Source organism: Dermochelys coriacea, chromosome 6 (assembly GCF_009764565.3).
Source record: "Dermochelys coriacea isolate rDerCor1 chromosome 6, rDerCor1.pri.v4, whole genome shotgun sequence".
Lineage (NCBI taxonomy): Eukaryota > Metazoa > Chordata > Testudines > Dermochelyidae > Dermochelys > Dermochelys coriacea.
In genome coordinates this window covers 108164299-108183848 of record NC_050073.1, presented here as the reverse complement: position 1 = coordinate 108183848, position 19550 = coordinate 108164299, and the positions used below count along the sequence as shown (strand labels likewise).

Sequence of the window (19550 nt, the reverse complement as noted above, 5' to 3'; positions counted from 1 at the left end):
GTGATGGTTTATTCCTTTGAATCCTAAGCTTCTATATCACTGTGGCTCATAGTAATGCTGTGGTGGCAGGCATTGGGGGCGGTCGGGATCTATAGGATGATGGAGGACTGAATTTCCATTTCTGTCCTGGTGTGTAGATCTTTAGTGAGCGCAGTGTGGCCTAGAGTCCTTAAGAGTATGGAGTGAAGCATCGGTATTGTCTTTAAAAAGTTTGGAGCCCACAAAAGGGAGGTCCTCGACCGTCATTTGTACCTCTTTCAGCAGTCCGGAGAGCGTAACCACACCGCCCATCACATCGCCACCACCGTCGATACCAAGCGGTCTGCTGTTTCCGCAGCATCTAGCGTGGTCTGGAGCACTGTTCTTGTTACTAACTGACCCTCATGTACGATTGCTTGAAACTGTTTCCATTGTGCTTCTAGCAAATGGTCAATAAATGTATTAAGCTTAGCATAGTAGATGTGGTTGTACTTCCCGATTAAGGCTTGATAATTTGCGATCCTGAATTGCAAAGTTGCTGAGCAGTATCCCTTCCTACCAAATAAATCAACTCTCTTCCACTCTCTGCTCATGAGTGGATTTAGTATGATGCTGTTGGCCATGGGAATTCACAATATCCACAATGATGGAGTTAGGTGGAGGGTGTGAAAAAAAGGAATTCTGCATCCTTGGAGGACACATAGCACTTTTTATTAGCCCTTTTACATGTTTGTGCAGTAGAGGTTGGCATTTGGCAAATTACCTTTGCAGGATCTAGAAGTGCCTCATTGACTGGGAGGGCGAGTCTTTAGGAGGAAAAGGAGGTGTGCAGTATATCCACTAATTTGTAGTGGGTATCTTTTACTTCCACCAGTGGAATCTTGCTGGAGGATTCTCTACTCCTTGAAGTCTTTAAACCATGATTTGAGGACTTCAATAGCTCAGACATAGATGAGAGGTTTATCACAGAAGTGGGTGGGTGAGATTCTGTGGCCTGCATTGTGCTGGAGGTCAGAATAGATGATCATAATGATTCCTTCTGACCTTAATATCTATGAATCTGTAGTGTGTCTGCCACTCTTTTTGTGGGATCCTGAAATACTTTAAAATTATCCACCATGGATGGTGGAGGAGGCATCACCACCTCGATTGGGGAGAAGGAGGAGATATTCATTGGTGGTGTAACCTCCTCCTCTAGTCTGGCCTTTTGTTCCTCAAAAGTTTCTTGAGGTTCTGGGGCTCTAGATACAGAAGCTGAAGAAGACAGTCTTATCAATTCTTGGTAGGAAACCCCAAATGTCCAAGAAGAATGATGCCTGTGGGCTGCCCATGTGTCCCAGTATGGCCACTGGGGTGATGGAAAGGGCATGGGTGGTGGTACCCAGGGGCAGCCATACCAGGAGAATTGAGGCTCAGAACAAGGGTATAATGGGGAGTGCCCTGGTTGATGCAGAGATGGCCCATAGTGTGAGGGCTGTGGTCACTATTGAGTCCTCGCTGTATAGTGGTGGAGTAGACAAGGAGACTGGAATTGAACTGGTGGTGACTGTAGGGATCAAGATGGGCTTGGTACCGGGGACCTGGTACCAAGCAGCAAGAACTCTGGAGTCTCAGCCACCATGACATCACTAGAAAAAGGAAACTCCCATGGCACCGCAGTGATTGGTACTGACAGAGCTTGTCTGTGTTGACTCACTGGTGCTGGCTTGCCGGTACCGAGAAAATTGGTGGAGATCTTGTGCAAGATGATTGGCCCAACAGGGGTTATTTGAAAGTAGTTGGCACTGTAGGTTTCCACTTTGGTACCATCTTCACAGAGATGGTATGGTCTTTGCTCTTGCCTTTGACGGGTAATACTGCTGCTTCAGAGCCTGTGCCCTTCAGGTCTTTAGGCTTATAGGCAGTGTCTGCACCAGAGGACCCATCTGACCTATGGTATTGTGTTTCGGAGCTGTTGGTGCCACCAGCGCAGAGGTGACCAATCACGCCATGGATCTCCTATGGCTGGTCAAGAGCTCAGTTTGAAGGCTTGCCGCCCTCTTTCTGGAGACTTTGCGAGGGTAGTCAGAAGATTTCCTCCTCGTCTCTCTCAGAAGTTGAAGAGTCCGGAGACGATCTTTAGCATGGAGGGGATTCAGGACTGGGGTCAGATGTCAATTTAAGAGCACCCTCCATGAGGAGGGGTTTCAACTTTAATTCCCAGTTCTTTTGAAATATAACCTTCAATTGTTGGCAGAAGGTGCATTTCTACAGAACGTGAGCCTCTCTGAGGCTATGAACGCCACATCCATCTGTAACTGGTACTGCTCCCTGCAGGAGAGGCATTGCTTAAACACAGGAGGACTGGGCATGCCCCTTACTGAGGGCAATTCCCAGACAGGGGAAAAAGGGGGGAAACAGGGATAAGGAAATTTTATTTTTTTAAAATAGGGTATAGAGGGAGAACCTAACAGAAACCCTAAAAGCTAAGAAAAAAAAAACAAATGGAAACTCTAGTAGGAGTTAGGAAAGTGAACGCTAAAACTCTGAGGAAAGAGAAAGTGGACTGCTATGTGCTCTGTCTCTGACCATGGGCGGTTGAGAAGGAACCGAGAATAGTTCGCCTCTGCAGCACTAGTAGCCTTGAGGCAGAGCACGAGGGAGGGAGAGTGCATGTATGGGCCAAACAAACACTGCTCTCTAAAATCTGTGACCAAAGGTACAGGGGACGCAGAAACACCTACAGTGGAACACCCACTGGAAGTAGTTTAAAGTTCTAGAAAGACTTGACTTTTCTAGAGCATTACTATCCATTGATAAAGAAGATTTAAAACACAGGCTGCTTCCATGAAATGATGGCTGGGAAAATAGTTTGCGACTCCTTTGCAAGCTGATGAAACTGAATCAAAAAAAGTAATAAAATTTACCTTGGAGACCAGTACAGAGAAAATTAGACTGAACCAAAAGTCCTAAGTGCTAAGGTTCCTGCCAGCACCCAGATGCCTTTTGATGCTTTTATGCTCAGAAGAACTGTTAAGAATGCTGTTGCCAAAGTGTCTTGCAGAGCAGATAACAATACCAATTGTAATCAATGAAACACAGCTGTTCCCAATACAAGGAACGTTGAATGGCAACTACTACTGATATCATACTGAAAGTTATCAGTATACGTAGGATTCAAATGCTGAACAGTTAATGCCTGTCCAAACGCAGATTGCATAGCACTACACTAGAAGTATTTGTGGCTTTGGTACTTCAATGGCTGCTCAACACGGTCTGAAAAAATAGCTCACAACAGGTAATTAATGCTTTTAGCTCCTATTGGATGACAGAAACTGGCCAAAGAATTCATAGGAAATCAAGCTAGGATATATTCATAGACTGCCCTTGCAGATTTGATGGAGACCAGGATTTCAGCACTGGGGAGAAATCAGACTGAAGTAACATTAAGCCACTATTTGCTTTGGAATAATGAAGGAGATAGGGAGAAGTAAAGGGGGGTGTGGGGGGGAACTCTTCAATCTCCCTCTACCTCCAAAGGGCCATCTATTTGATTCTGATTAAAATGGATTTCTTTAAAACACAAACCCTTTCTAAACAGAACCAGACCAATGCCATGGCTTGAGCAAGTTTGAAAAATTACAGTAAGCTGCCAAGACCTCATTAAACATTGCTATACCTTTCCCTATATTTCCTTTCCCATCCTTACCCATTAAGAGAGAACTGCATGTAAAAAGACTTTCACTTTCAAGATAACCTACCTCATGCTAGAGCAGTGGTTCTCAAACTTTTGTATTGGTGACCGCTTTCACAGAACAAGCCTCTAAGTGCAACCCCCCCCCCCCAAATTAAAAACACTTTTTTTTAATATTTAGCATGATTATAAATGCTGAAGGTGAAGCGGGGCTTGGGGTGGAGGCTGACAGCACACAACCCCCTCATGTAATAATCTCACGACCCCCTGAGGGGTCCCGACCCCCAGTTTGAGAACCACTGTGCTACAGTCATGCAGCAATGAATACAGAGGCACACATACATTTAAAGCATGACTCTTCACATTTATTCACAACACTAGAGTTGGATTGCAAGCTTGTTGGGGGCAAGCATCATATTTTTGTTATATGTTTTTACAGTGCTTTGCACAATGGGGCCCTGATCTCTGACTGGGGTACATAGACACAACACAAAGAAATACAATAATAATTTTCCAATGCACCAGGAAATGCCAAGATAGGAAAAATACAGAAAAAGTTTGCCACTACCCTGAATTACTTCCACAGTGTTGGAATGCAATATTGCAAGCATGCCACCATATCTTTGACCACCACCTAAGCAGAGTCAGATGGCATCACTACTTGAACAGGAGAGGCCAAGACACAGGTGCTGTGGGAGGTTGTGCTGATGTTTCAAATAGATGGGACTTCTAGATGGTACTGAAGCAAATGTCCCCAGCATAGTGGTTTAGGGACACTGTCCTGTTGGACATGCCAACTTTTGGAAGAGACATAAAACTGAACCCCAGTGATATTCTTGTTTGGGTATTTACATTCTGCCTACAATACCTACATTTCTCTTGGAACATCAACTGGATATGACACTTTAGTCTACATTCTTTTAAAAATTGATATATACTACTGCAGTGTGCAGTTAAAGCTGCTACGTTCCACTCTAAAGGTGGATGTGTCAGAATGTTGTTTGCAACGGTGCCTTTGTACAATAGCTTATAAAGGGATCCTTGGGGGGTGAAAAGGTACTATTTTCTCTGAAAGGATCATGGACGAAGTCACTAGATATATGAGAGAAAAACATCTACTCAAATGCAGTGCAGAGACTTGCGCTGACTGTATAGGGGTGAATTTCACCCAGGATGAATATCTTCTTAAGTACCAGTAAGGAGAAAGGAAATACAGAGTGAGCATAGGACAGTTTAAAGGGATTTAACTGGCCTTTGCTTCATGTTTGGCAGTGGTCTCTTAAGCCGATTTTTGATTTACACAGCAGCAAAAAGTAATTAAATTCTTAGGATTACAATTGCTTTTCTGATCAAGTATTATTTAGCTTTAAACTATTTTTTTAAATTAGGCTTTTCATGCAATATTTGTTTTTTAAATTGTGGAGTAGTCAATTTAATGTTTTAGTGAAAACTTTTTAAACCCATCAAGAGATTTACATATGAAAAATTGAGCAGGAGAAAAGGTATATTTCAAAACTTTATTTTATAATATTGTAAATGCCTCCTTCTGAGTGATTTTTTTTTAATTAGAACACCTCGCTTTGCAAGTGTAAAGGCACAGAACAGACGCTACTGTAATTGTTGTTTTAATGGGGAGAGTCTAAAATTCTTACCTGTAAATGAAGTATTTTAGATTCATTATTCCGCAGCATTTCCTTCTGTCTTTCAATTTCTATTTCAAAGCTACAAATCTGATTATGTAAAGTTTGTATACTCTTGTTCTTTTCCAAACTTTCATTCTGGAGCATGGCCACCTGGAAAAAATTCTACAATTACTCCTGCCAAAACTTGTGAAAAATACCTGCAACTTCATTTTTTAAAACTGTCCTAGAGATTTCCCCTTAAGCTCAGAAGAGAAATCCTAGCAAAATCTCTCTCCATAACTAAAATACTACCAGAAAAATCTGAAGTTTCTAATAATTTTTCCCCACTCCCACAGTGTTGTACTGATACAACCTGGCCTAATAAATGAGAAAAGGCGATATGCAAAAGCAGCAATAAATCTTACTTCTAAACACAACTGTTTATTTGGGTAACTATTTAATAGATCAGCGTCCAGGCTTTCGACTCACTCCTTAATATGGAGGTGGTTAGACATACAGAGGAAGCAACCTATTTAGTTCCAGATTGGGATTGGCAATGCTAATATTGCTTAAAGAGAAATGGCAAAAGAAAAGTAGCACTGAAAAGGCCTATGTAGGAAGGAGGAAGATTAGTAAATTCTACTCTCTCAATCTAAGTCCTAATTTAAAATGAGCTCACCAACTATGGTAATTGTGTGGCAATGGATGGCTGTGTACTAAGAAAGGTGGTCAAAGCAGCTCAACTAATATTACTGTAAATAGAATCTGTGCAGTCCAGAGCAAACCCAAAAAAGAGTCTACTAGCACCCAAAGAGACAAAGAGGATGCACAGAGTGTTAGTGATGATATTCTTTTTCTATAGAAGGGCACACCCTTTCATAAATATTATTTGTTTGTGACTGGTTTTCATTTTAAGCCATCAGCCATGTTATTGGAATACTATGTGGAACATCTATCAGGAGCCACAAGGAGTGTATAAAAGAGTGTAAGCAATCTATTCATCATTAGTTTTGTTGCTTACATGTGTTACACTTTTACACAATTTCCTTCTGGCAAGAAGTATGCATGAGCTATAGGAGACAGACAAGGTGGGCGAGGTAAATTCATGGGACCAACATGGCTACAATTACTCTGCATATATTATCTATATGTTATTCAACAGTAAAACAAAGTATCTGACATCTAGACATGAGTTTGACTCATTACATCTCAGCATTGCTTCTGATAGACAGACAATACGAAACACCATTTTTGATCCAATTAAATAAATGTGAAAGTTCCTCTTTCAGACTAATTATTTTACACCGTATTCAAACAATAAAACTAAAAAAACCCAAGACAACCTCTAGTGCTTCTCAGGTTCAGACACCCTTGACTTGTTCCATAAGGTGGCCATGATTCTTGGTGCACCACCACTTCTGCTGTTTAAAAACCTTGTTTCAGTATTTTCTGCTGTTGTCACTTCACTGCCAGGCCTAGAATCAAGAACTAGATCTTTACAAGACAAGACAAGAAAAAATGATTTCCAGTCCCACAAAACGGAACAGTCGCTGAAGACCATACAAATTAACAGTGCTCTACAGCACTGAAATCTTAAGGGGACAAGATCCCACCCAAAAGGTATGGATGTTGGAACAAGATCCTGTACCACATTTCTACAAGGACACAAGAGGGCCTAGTAGCAATAAGGCATGAAGCTGATTTTTTCTCCTAACATTACAGAGAGAAAACTGCCAGTCACTGAAGGAAAGCATGCCCAGTGTACTGGCGATATTTTTCAAGAACAGTTTAACCATGTGAAAGTTTGCCTTCCACATAAATCAGACCTTCTGGGTAGCTACTCTAATTTGTGCATTCAACTTTTCCTTAATGAATCAGAGTTCTTTACTTAATAGTGACATTTCCATTCCCTTTCTTTCATTATTTCCTCTCCATACCCCCTGATCACAAGCCTGTTGCACTTGTGCTGCTGGTATTATATTTCCATTTTTATGTAAGCTACAGATATGCCCTGTCTTGTATTGAGATTTTCCATACAGTTTACAGGGCCATATCCTGCTGTGTTTACTCAGACAAACCTCTCATTACACCAAATGTAATCTGAAAGTAACTCATGCATGAACAGAGATAAATAAATATACAGGATTCAAATTTCATTTGGCTTGTGCCTTTGAATTTGAGTATATCAATTTTAAAATAAGGGAGCACAAAAAGAAACAAAACTATTATCAGTATTTTACGTATTGTACCTGAAATCAAGAATCATGAATCTTCTTCTCTTACTAGTCATATTTCAATGTTACAGTGCATGCTATTTTGCGGTCTTCCAAAAGCATTTAATCAATTAAGATATTATTTTACTATTTCAGAATTCTATTATGGGAAAGCAATTCACACTCCCAAATAAGAAATGAAAACATTTCTCATTCCTTACAAGATTGGATTAGTTATCTCCATGTTTAGATCACGTGACACAGCTTTTGTATTTAAGAATACATAGCAGGATTTATTAGAAAAGCTACAAAATCTGGATTGAGTCACGATTCCCAGCATCCAAAATTCCAGGGTATTTTGATTCAGGCTTCTAGTTTGTCCAACTACAAAGAAAGACTCAGATCATGAAATTCAGATTCCCTACTACCCAAACTTTTGATTTAAATTTGTTTAATCTCTTTACTTTTTGTCAACAGCAATATTCACTTACTGAGGTGATCATTTAGCAAATGCTTTGGAAGGGACTATATACAGCAAGCCTGAAGGTTTTCAGTTTGTACACCACTTAGGTGTTCTGTGTCATCAAAGAATCATCCTGAATGGGAGCAGTTAGCTTCTTTTATTTCCTTCCATTCAAATCCAGTTAAGTATATAGAATGAAATTCTGGCCTCTCTGAACTCGGTGGCTAAGCTTCTATTGGCTTCAATGAGGACAGGATTTCACCTATATTCTTCAGCAGAAGTTCTCTCTCTGCCCTAATGCATTCAGGGCCATGAGTTAGTGTCCTCTCCTTCCAGTTAAAGTAAGTCACAATCCATTTTATTACACCTCTCAACAATAAAATCACTGACTTGTGATATGTGGTTAGCTATTCTGGTAACTTGGCACTGTCCTGGGATTTCCAGTGATTCACCTCATTTATTATGTATAGGAAGAAGTTTACAAAGCAGGAAGTGCAAAAAGACAACAGTGATAAGCAATTATGTCCTAAGACTGCACGGAGGCATTTATTTTCTTACCACTAAAAAAAAAAAAAGATACAGAATTGCTCAACCGTTTTTAAATGATACAGCACATATGAGGGCAATTGCAATTCTTTTAAAGTGCAGTATGGAAAATAAGAAAAATATACTGTAAGTCACAGAGAAGAGGCTCTCTAATTATGTAAAATAAATTTTATAGCTTGACTCAAATTAGCAAAAAAGGAAATAAGAATATGAACCTGTATTTCTTAAAGCTAAAACATTTACAGCACCTACACTACCACTAAATTATGGGAATTTCTTCTTAGATTTGAAGGTGATGGTAAACTGAGATGATGTTCTCCTCTTCAGTGAAACTAAAATTTACACAAAGAAATATATCTGAATAAAAGCACACCAGAATCCTCCCGTGCAAAAGAAATTGTTTTCTAGTTGGGCTCTGAAGAAAAACGCTAGCACAACAGGGAAATTGCTCTCCACATAGTTCAGTGAACTCTGGCAAATAAACTTCTGTAGACTGACTAAAGTCATAGGCTTACATCTCCATTTGCCAGTGGGCTCTCATCTGGATTTCTTTCACCTTTCTCTTACTTTAATATATGCCTTCACATAATCCACTCCCACTCAAAGAAAGGCTAAAGAGGCTCCAGACTTTTCTATTTTTAGGTTTAGGAGAATTTGTTCAGAAACATCAGATTTTTAAAAAAAAAAAAAAAAAAAAAAAAGAGTACATGTGGCACCTTAGAGACTAACAAATTTATTTGAGCATAAGCTTTCGTGAGCTTCAGGGGACACCATCATAGGGCCTAATCACATCAGCCACACTATCAGAGGCTCGTTCACCTGCACATCTACCAATCTGATATATGCCATCATGTGCCAGCAATGCCCCTCTGCCCTGTACATTGGTCAAACTGGACAGTCTCTACATAAAAGAATAAATGGACACAAATCACATAATCAAGGATTATAACATTCAAAAACCAGTTGGAGAACACTTCAATCTCTCTGGTCACTCGATTACAGACCTAAAAACTTCAAAAACAGACTCCAGCGAGAGACTGCTGAATTGGAATTAATTTGCAAACTGGATACAATTAACTTAGGTTTGAATAGAGACTGGGAGTGGATGGGGCATTACACAAAGTAAAACTATTTCCCCATGTCCACCCCTCACTGTTCCTCAGACGTTCTTGTCAACTGCTGGAAATGGCACACCTTGATCATCACTACAAAAGGTCGTGTCATTCCCCCCCAACCCCACTCTCCTGCTGGTAATATCTCACCTTAAGTGATCACTCTCATTACAGTGTGTATGGTAACACCCATTGTTTCATGTTCTCTATGTATATAAATCTCCCCACTGTATTTTCCACTGTATGCATCCGATGAAGTGAGCTGTAGCTCACGAAAGCTTATGCTCAGATAAATTTGTTAGTCTCTAAGGTGCCACAAGTACTCCTTTTCTTTTGGCAAATACAGACCAACATGGCTGCTACTCTGAAACCATCGGATTAAAAGTAATTCAGTATTTGGTTAAGCCATCAAAATAATGTTTTTATTTAAAACACTGACCCTCTTAAGACCTGTCACTTTAAAATATGTTGCTCATTTCACTATTGATAGGGTGCGGCATTGACACATATTTTGAAGTCAAAGCCTACGAAAGGCCTGCTTTAAATGCTCTAAATTAAGTCATTCAAAGGACTTGAAGCTGTTAGTGAGGTGATCTGCCGTATCTGGGTCTCCAAATAAATTCCCCTAAGTCCCCAAAACTTTTTTAAAAGATAAGAGTTCCAAGGGAGCATTGCACAATGAGAATTTAGTTAGATCCAGCATCAGAACAGAAACCAGCCTGCCTGAGAGTAACACAGAATGTCAATTAATAAAAGTCTCCTCAGGCCAAGAAACTTGGAGAGCTCTTGATAAATTTAAAATAAAAATGAAGCCGGTTCAGTACGTGGAGTTTTCCAGAATCTGATCTCCAGAAAAATACACAGGTAGATGCAGCTCCTAACATTGCAGGACTTTTCCTAACCATCTCTTTCATAAGAAAAAGGGATTGAAGGAGAACTTAATGTCAGCTGGTTTGATAACTTAAATATTCAAATACTAAATTCACAGCAACACGTGAATAAAAATTACATATTCACTCATGAAGCCAATTTTCTTTTATTGTAATAAAATTGATGTTACACTGACTCATTTTACCGTTTTTTGAGCCTACTAGTGGTTTAGCTGTATTTCCAAACAGCTTCTGAACAAAAGTGTTTTCCTATATTTTTATAGAATTTAAAAAAATTAATGAAAATTAAAGTGAGTAGAAGATATACCTTATTTTCTAGAGAATTACTCCATTCTTTCAATAAATTTACATGCTGCACTGCTGAGCTGGCTTCATGTGCTTTAATTTGCTGATTTGTTCCCTGTGACAACAAAGAATTTATACATTTTAGCCAATTTCACTTTTTAAAAAAACCAATAATATAACACAAGAATATAAAACCAGCACTACATATATTTCGGTACACTGATGTACTTTACAAAAAATATAAATAGAGCGGAAATCTACTTGGGAATTTAAGAAAAAAGTGAGAAATACATTTAAAAACAAGTGTTTTATCCAATTGCTGTATATTTCTAATGTACTTATTTATCAGAGGAAACAAAAGTGGAGAAAAGATTTACAAAATGACTTGTTTAGAACCATCTCTATACACTTTTATAATAAAGAAATCACAAAACACATAACTCAAACATCTGATTCCACAAATAATAGCTTTAACCATTTTATAAATTTCTGTAAAGTTTCCATTGATGTGAATATGAAAGAAAAACAGTTAAGGTACATTCATCATCACTGGAAACAGCCAACTTTGTAGAATCTGTCAACTAAAATAGTTTACAGTGGCTAATTTGCCATTATAGAAAGTTAGCAAGACACATCCATTGTTGCTTTATGATGTTCAGATTTCCTGCCCCTTCACAATCTGCAAATGTTGGTACAAATAACCACTGTAAGTTTACAAAACACACATAGATAATATACAGAGTACATAAGATGCAGATCATGTTACCTTCTGCTTCACACTATACTTCAGCAAATATTTTGCAATGCATTTTATATCTGTTTAGATGCTAGATATGTTGCAAGCAACTGGAAAAGTTTCAATGATCTTCAATGTATATACTCTATATAAAATATTCAAAAATATATATGTGGATATATGTACATATATACACATATATACATACATAAAAATAATGAACAGTGATACATAAGACATAACAGTGGGCAGTGCTACATCATCAATTATTTCTACAGTTGAGAGAGGAACTGTACTTTTTGTGTTTAAATTGTTGAATGCTTTCTTTTTTACACTGGCAGAATATTAAGGGCCTGATCAAAAGTCCTTTGACGTTAATGGGAAAAGACTCTCACTGACTTCAATGAGACTTAAAACAGGCCTTGAGATATCAATGGGAAAGAAGGTTTATTGGAGTGTTGCACAGAGATTGCACATGTACACAAAAATCTAATTTCACAGGTCACAGTGAGCTTCAAAATTATGGCATTTAATTTGATAAATTCTGTTTTTCCTGTCAGCAGCTTTTAAATTTTTACTGTAAAACTGTCAGAATCCACTGACACTCTCAGATGCATGGCATGAAAAGTAAGATATTGGAAATATGGAAATAACAGTGTTGAAACTACACAAAGTTTTTTCTTACTTTGTGATGACTTCTAGGATTTAATCTGCAATTTTTATTAATTCTATGCTGTTTGACTATGCACCTATAGGCACACACTCATATATACATATGTATATATGAATGTACATAAAATAAACATTCTAAGTGGGCCAACCTATTTTTAATCATATTGTATATATTCACAGGTACAAAAAGAAGAAATTAAACAAATTTAATTTGGGAAAAAATTAAATACTTCCATAGAACAGCGGAAATTACTAGACAGCTTGTGGAGAGAAAAAAATGACTATTTTCCTCTTATTTCAAAGAAGAGAAAAGTTAAAGTTCTTAATGTAATAATATCTTCTGATCTCAGACATCTGTAACTGGCTAACTGAAATCCCAAGATATCGCCAGTATGTGTATGTGCTTTTTATAATTTTATATATATAAAAATATATGCAAAAATGGACACCTGCTGCATAGTCTTAATCACTCATGCAACTGGATGAATGTTTCTTAACAGGAGTAGAGAAGTCCAGAACTTTCACGTCAAAATGTTAAATTTTCTTATTGCAGACTTTCATCAATTGGAAAGTATAATTGTTATATACTGACCTGAAAAGTGCAGCCATAACGCTTAAAACTACAGGTACTTGGGGCATTAATACATTCTGACAAATGTGCATTCAACTGCAATAGGAAAAAAATGTGAGTTTTGGCAGAAAACGTTTGCATGATAATGCTCAGAACATATAAAGGGCACAGATTATCAGATTTGTATTGTGTTCCATTTGTAAAACATACAGTACATGTGTGCATATTATCTCCACTCTTACTCAGAGTGCATAAACTGTATATACACATGTAACCACACGCACATGCCAATACAATATACAGAGACACATTTAATATACAGTGAAACATCCACTGAAGACCATTCCTATAGGCAACCCCATTAAAAAAAAAATATGCCACTTTAAAGAAACCAAGGCTTTCCATACATTTTTGTTTGACTTTAATTAAAAGGTCAATCTTTACTTGACAAATGATTTTTGCTGGTCTGTTGGGTAGTCACTTAAGACCAGTTTCACTGTAGTAACATACGCCTTTTCTAACTCTAGTTTCATTAGGAACAGACGGTCAAAACATGACATGCAATTCTCAATATCAGAATTTAAAATAAAACAAAACTAAACAGTGAAGACTGTAAACAAATACTGCATGAAACAGACAAATACTTTATACCAGGGTGCAGTTGAGTCACATTTATAATGCAGTACACAGAATTCAATGTTTTAAAGTAGGAAAAGGCCTGTATTTTGCACAGATCCAATATTCTGAATGATAAATACAGAAAATAATTTGTCCTTTAAAATAAAATCACAGAAGTATATACACAGAGCCATAATGAAATGCAGCCGTTTTTAGGGGACAGGGCAGTAGAATAATGCAAACTGCCTAAGAGCTGGAATGAAGGGCCATTTTGTAAAGGACACCATTGACAAACCTCACCTCTTCTGACAAGTGCCTTAAGATCTTTATTTCCATACAGAGCAGAGAGGACCTAGAGGCCAGATCCTCACCTGGGGTAAACTCTTATACCTCCACTGAGTTAAAGATATTTAAAAAGACCTGCACATAGTAAGCCCTCTGGTACTCAATTTATCCACCTCCAGAAAAAGGCCTGAACTGATCCTGCCTGCATATGAAACTGTGGTGCTAAAGAAACAAGGGTTTTCAAATCTAATTTTGAGATGCTTAACTCATCCCCTTCTGGCATATGCAACATCTACTTTGTTTTAACAACTTACTGTAGAAATTCACAATGAAAGTTCAAAAGAAACATTTCAGAAAAAAAATAAAAATCAGGTAAGAAAAAGTACATGTACTATACAAGATTTCAGTGGGAGCACGGCTTCTTTCACCTCAAAACTAAGGACTGTCAACCAATAACCATTTACACATATTAAGAGTTGCGATTATTCTATAAGATATCATGTTCACTTTTTGTACACTATTGAGAATGAGAAAATGGCGTAGTGTGTCAAACTGTTAGATAAGCATTTGCCTATATCACCTTAGAATGGCTGTACCTAATTATCCAATTGGGCTTCATTTTCTTAACATCAGAAAAAAATGAAATAGTCAACAAAATGATGCAGGGCAAGATGGCAGCTGGTTAAAGTCCAACCCTATCAAAACTTTTAGAATCCAATTCCGCCAACCCTTAACATCAAGACTCGTGCTTATTGATGTGAGCTGACCTATTGTTTTTAATGGGACAATTCACAGTAGAAAGGACTTCATTCTTAAGTCCCTCACTACTCAGGACAGCAATTAACCATTTCTTATTGACTTCAGTAGGATTTAAGAACATGTGTAGGTGTTATTATGAGGAGTGCTTTCCTGAATCAGGATCTCGGTTAATATATACCGGCAGAACTGAGCCCCAAAGGTGGCCCTCAACTTATATTATTAGACAGATGCTCAGATCATCTTCTCAAGAGCATAATGTTTATTAATATGCACAAGGCCTAGTATACATTTTAGATTGCACATTCCTTGGGGCAGAGACAATTGGAAAGAACCTGGCACACTTTGGGCACTAAATATGATTATTCACTTACTGTAACACTAAAATGATGTATTCCTATGTCAGGAGAACATACTCCATTAGATTTTTTGGGGTTATCAATGAAAAAAAGATGCCTCAAAAATGAGTTTAAAAAAAATGACAATATTTTAAGGAGTGCTGGAGACAAATACGTGCTCCCCATTCTAGATCATACAAAAGGATTTATTTTTAGAAAAATATGCACATCAGCCTTTACAGATACTACTAATACTAGATCAAATAAAGGAATACATTCAAACACCACAAGATAAAAAATAAATTTATCGGCTCAAAATATTAACTGAATTTTCTACATATGTTAGAAGCTTTAGTAGCCTGTTGCACCTGATCACAGGAAATGCCATACTGGAACAGATCAATGGTCCATCTACACTATAGCAATAGCAAACATCAAGAGGAAATTTCTTCTTTATCTCAGTTACTGGTAAATTTTACCTTAAAGCAGTAATTTTATCCCAATTGTGTGAAATACAGACACTAAATATTAAACCCTTTCTTGAATAAGATTAAACTATTTACTTAACATTTATCCCGTGGCAGTGAGTTTCACAGTGTTTCCTTTTAGACAATTTAAACTTGGTGCCTCTTAATTTAATCAAAAGTGCCCTCTTGTCCTTGTATTGAGTATGCATTTAGCTGACTAAGCATCAGCTAAATCAGTTTAACTGAAATATTTCTAAAGCATCTATACCACCATGACATCTAAGTGTCAGGCCCTTTATTCTCCTTCTTTGCGAATTTAACAGTCCTAACAATATTTTTAATCTCTTGCATGGATCAACTCCACACAACAGCGTTCAATATCTGCTATGATCTTTTCCGAGATGAGGACACCAAAATCAAAACAGCATTTAAGGTTAGGATGTACCTCTGGCTTATATGCCATATGAGACAGCTCTAATGTCAGTATATGCTACTATATTTTAGATTTATCATTCTATTTGAATATTGAGATTTGAAGAATACATGCTGTCTAACGTTATCCAAAGGTTCTGCTCTACTGGCCTCAATAAGAGCTTCTAACTCAGTTTTCATTGAGAGAGATAAAAGCTAATCTTTTTTGACAAACCATGTGTAATAAATACAGAAAATTAAGAAAGTAATTTCTGAAAGATAATTTCCTAAGAAATCACTAAAAAAGTTATTAGAAAATTATCACACTTAACTGTAATGGTAGATAAGCCTTTTCTTTAGATCTCACATTGTAATAAGGAAATGGCTTCTGGCAAAATTCTTGCGAGATCTTACTAACAACAAAGTTCTAAGGTGAACACTGTTGAACAGGGATTTATTTAATTTTTAGCACAACTCTGGGCATGACTTCTTACCTCCCTTCTCAAGAGTGATGTAACACTGCATTTATGAGGACATGAAACCGCGACAGAGGGACAGTCTGTATCTTCATGTTTCTAAAAGAAAAGAAAAAAGGCAAATTACAATTTATACTTTATCAATATTTAAAGTTACAAACCATTTTATAACAGGACTTACCTGAAAAAAGAAGTAACTTACCATGCTGTAATTAAAAATATATATTCACATGGTGCTATACAGTGAGCAGTATAGTTAACATTGCAACTTTGTGTTTGTACAATGTTTGGAAGGAACAAACACAGATGTTACATTTTCAGTTGATATGTATTTCTCAACTGTTTTTGATTCAGAAAAATAAGAGATTTATCATACTTTCCTGTGGAAAGAGGAGCAGTTTACATCATCCTTTATCAATAAAACCTCAATAAAATCAAAGTTCTCTATCCCATGAATCAGGCGCACTCCCCTACATTATTGGAAAAGAGATAATTGCCCAGACGATATTCCTTCCAATACCACCATACAGTGCATTGGAAAGCTCTTCAGATATTTATCACAGAATATCAGGGTTGGAAGAGACCTCAGAAGGTCGTCTACTACAACCCCCTGCTCAAAGCAGGACCAGTCCCCAACTAAATCATCCCAGCCAAGGCTTTGTCAAGCCTGACCTTGAAAATCTCTAAGGAAGGAGATTCCACCACCTCCCTAGGTAACACATTCTAGTGCTTCACCACCCTCCTAGTGAAAAAGTTTTTCCTAATATCCAACCTAAACCTCCCCCTCCAAACTAAACCTCCCCCACTGCAACTTGAGATCATTACTCCTTGTTCTGTCATCTGGTACCACTGAGAACAGTCTAAATCCACCCTTTCTGGTAGCTGAAATCAGCTATCAAATCCCACCGCATTCTTCTCCTCTGCAGACTAAACAATCCCAGTTCCCTCAGCCTCTCCTCATAAGTCATGTTCTTCAGCCCCCTAATAGTTTTTGCTGCCCTCCCACTGGACTCTTGCCAATTTTCCACATCCTTCTTGTACTGTCGAATAGAGGAGAATGATCACGTCCCTCAATCTGCTGGCAATGCCCCTACTTATTCAGAGCAAAATGCCATTAGCCTTCTTGGCAACAAGGGCATACTGTTGACTCATACGCAGCTTCTTGTCCATTGCAACTCCTAGGTCCTCGTCTGCAGAACTGCTGCCTAGTCATTTGGTTCCTCATCTGTAGCAGTTCATGGGATTCTTCCATCCTAAGTGCAGGACTCTGAACTTGTCCTTGTTGAACCTCATCAGATTTCTTTTGGCCCAATCCTCTAATTTGTCTAGGGCCCTCTGTATCCTATCCCTACCCTCCAACGTATCTACCTCTCCTCCTAGTTTAGTGTCATCTGCAAACTTGCCGAGGGTGCAGTCCACGCCATCCTCGAGTTCATTAATGAAGTTATTGAACAAAACCAGCCCCAAAACGGACCCTTGGGGCACTCCGCTTGAAACCAGCTGCCAACTAGACATGGAGCCACTGATCACTACCCTTTGAGCCCAACGATCTAGCCAGCTTTCTATCCACCTTACAGTCCATTCATCCAGCCCATACTACTTTAACTTGCTGGCAAGAATACTTTATGCTTTATACTTATTTATGCTTCTGAATGTCAGAGAACCCTGTAAATCCATATACTGATATTCACTCTTTTGACTATCCTTTAATTTTGAGTCTCTTTACCTTTTGATACTGAATTCTTGCACTATACATCAACATACTTAAGCTTTTTAAAGCTCCTTTTGATCAAGCCACAGTGCATTTTTTGTGTTCATCTCCTAATTTACATCCATCTCTCACTATGTCAGACAGGTCTGAAAGACTAAGGGATAGACTGAAAGTTTACTCTTAGCCCACGGTAAAGGGCACCATATAAATCACTGACAATTCTCTGGCTTCCCCCCTTGCTTCAGGAGGTGAGTAATCCGCTATTGGTTCATGGCCCAAATCTATGCTCCCTGAAAGCAGTGGGAGTGTTTCCAATGACTTCAACACACATTTGATTTTGGTCCCTATTCCAGGCGTAGAATACTACTACTTCCATTCTGACCCGAAGAGCTCATTCCTTATCCCAGGCACCCCTCTCCACGGAAGCTGCTCTCAAGTCTTCCATATGATGGGAGATGCAGGTTGCACATAATCTTGCCTTAAATTAGGCTAGGATAACAAGGTTTTCAGAATAGCAAAAGCAGCATGCAAACCCATTTTATAACAATTTAAAAAATTCTCTTTTTCTGTATAATACTTTGGTTCTTTAATAATAAAATACAATTTTCACTTCTATTTTTGCTTTGAAGAATGAGCAATTTTGTCTGCCAGAAAGACACAGTGGACCGTGGAATATGTTGTACTGTACCAAAAGCTTTATGTTTGCTTCAAATAAAATGAAATAAAATTGTGTTTAGAAATGAATTCAGCTAGAGAGATAAAGCATTGCACTATAGACTAGACAAATACTTGTGCTTTTTAAAATTTTAATTACAAGTCCATATCACTATCTAAATAGTCTGTCAGCAAAGGAGATTTCCTACGCTGCAGGGCAGGCAGATTCTATGAAGACATGAGCCATACATGAAACAAGAAAAATTATTTTTGTTTCCATTTGCATACCTTTGTTTTTTTTTCTTTGTAGTGTCTCGAAAAAATGTTTGTGCTGCTTTTCATTTTCTGTTCAAGTCCCTGAAATGCCTGCCTGACTTATTAATGTGCTTAAAAACCTGATGGTCTGCACAGGCCAACAGAGATGAACTTAAGCTCAGGGTGAGCAGATGGACTGCACAAAGCAAATCTTTCTTTCATCTAACTGAGTGGTCTGGTTACAACCAGACTAAGTCTTGGTACTCAAGTATAGTGAGGTAATATTCCAAAATAAACCCAAATTTATCAGCATTTGTATAATCTCACAGACTACATTCTTCCAGGGTTTTAAAACAATGTAGGCATTGTTTTTTTATGGCATGATCCATGGCTGATCTATGCTCCTCCAGAATTTTAATGCTGTGGCTATTGTCGCGCCCCTGAAACACCAAAACCACTATGATTGGAAGCTGGTCCTATGTAGCAAACTATTAGTTTCATTAATATTTTGAATATAGGAACACTTAACACTTTTGATTTGCTGATCTCCTACAACAAGCAGGCATTGGTCTAACTCTACAAAGGTTCCTGCTCTCCCCTTTTTATGCTTCAATGCTTCACTTTAGCCACAATTTTCAACAGAACTGAGATGTTTTTGCCTTCCCCTTCACTAGTCAGAGCCTTTGCTTGCCATCTATAACACCACTTGCTACATCCGAAAACTCTTGTCCCTCTCCTTTAACCTCACAGAGCCTTTCAATTCTCCAGGATAAGCACTTAAAGTTTTAATTTGAGATCTACAGATTGTTAAAATAAA

At 38.0% G+C, this 19550-nt stretch overlaps 1 protein-coding gene across 13 annotated transcripts in view; it reads right to left on the bottom strand.

The window, feature by feature from the left end:
• The window catches only part of TRAF3 (TNF receptor associated factor 3), a 94992-nt gene that overhangs the window by 13048 nt on the left and 62394 nt on the right, over nt 1-19550 (bottom strand). For 11 of the 13 annotated variants that reach the window (XM_043515846.1, XM_038407075.2, XM_038407077.2 and 8 more), the window contains 4 exons: nt 16132-16212; nt 12784-12858; nt 10806-10898; nt 5305-5445 (listed from right to left, as the gene is read on the bottom strand). In XM_043515846.1, coding sequence (XP_043371781.1) covers nt 5305-5445; nt 10806-10898; nt 12784-12858; nt 16132-16212 — 390 coding nt within the window. The remainder of the gene's footprint in view (nt 1-5304; nt 5446-10805; nt 10899-12783; nt 12859-16131; nt 16213-19550) is intronic. The other 2 variants (XM_043515845.1, XM_043515839.1) reach the window with 1 other exon arrangement.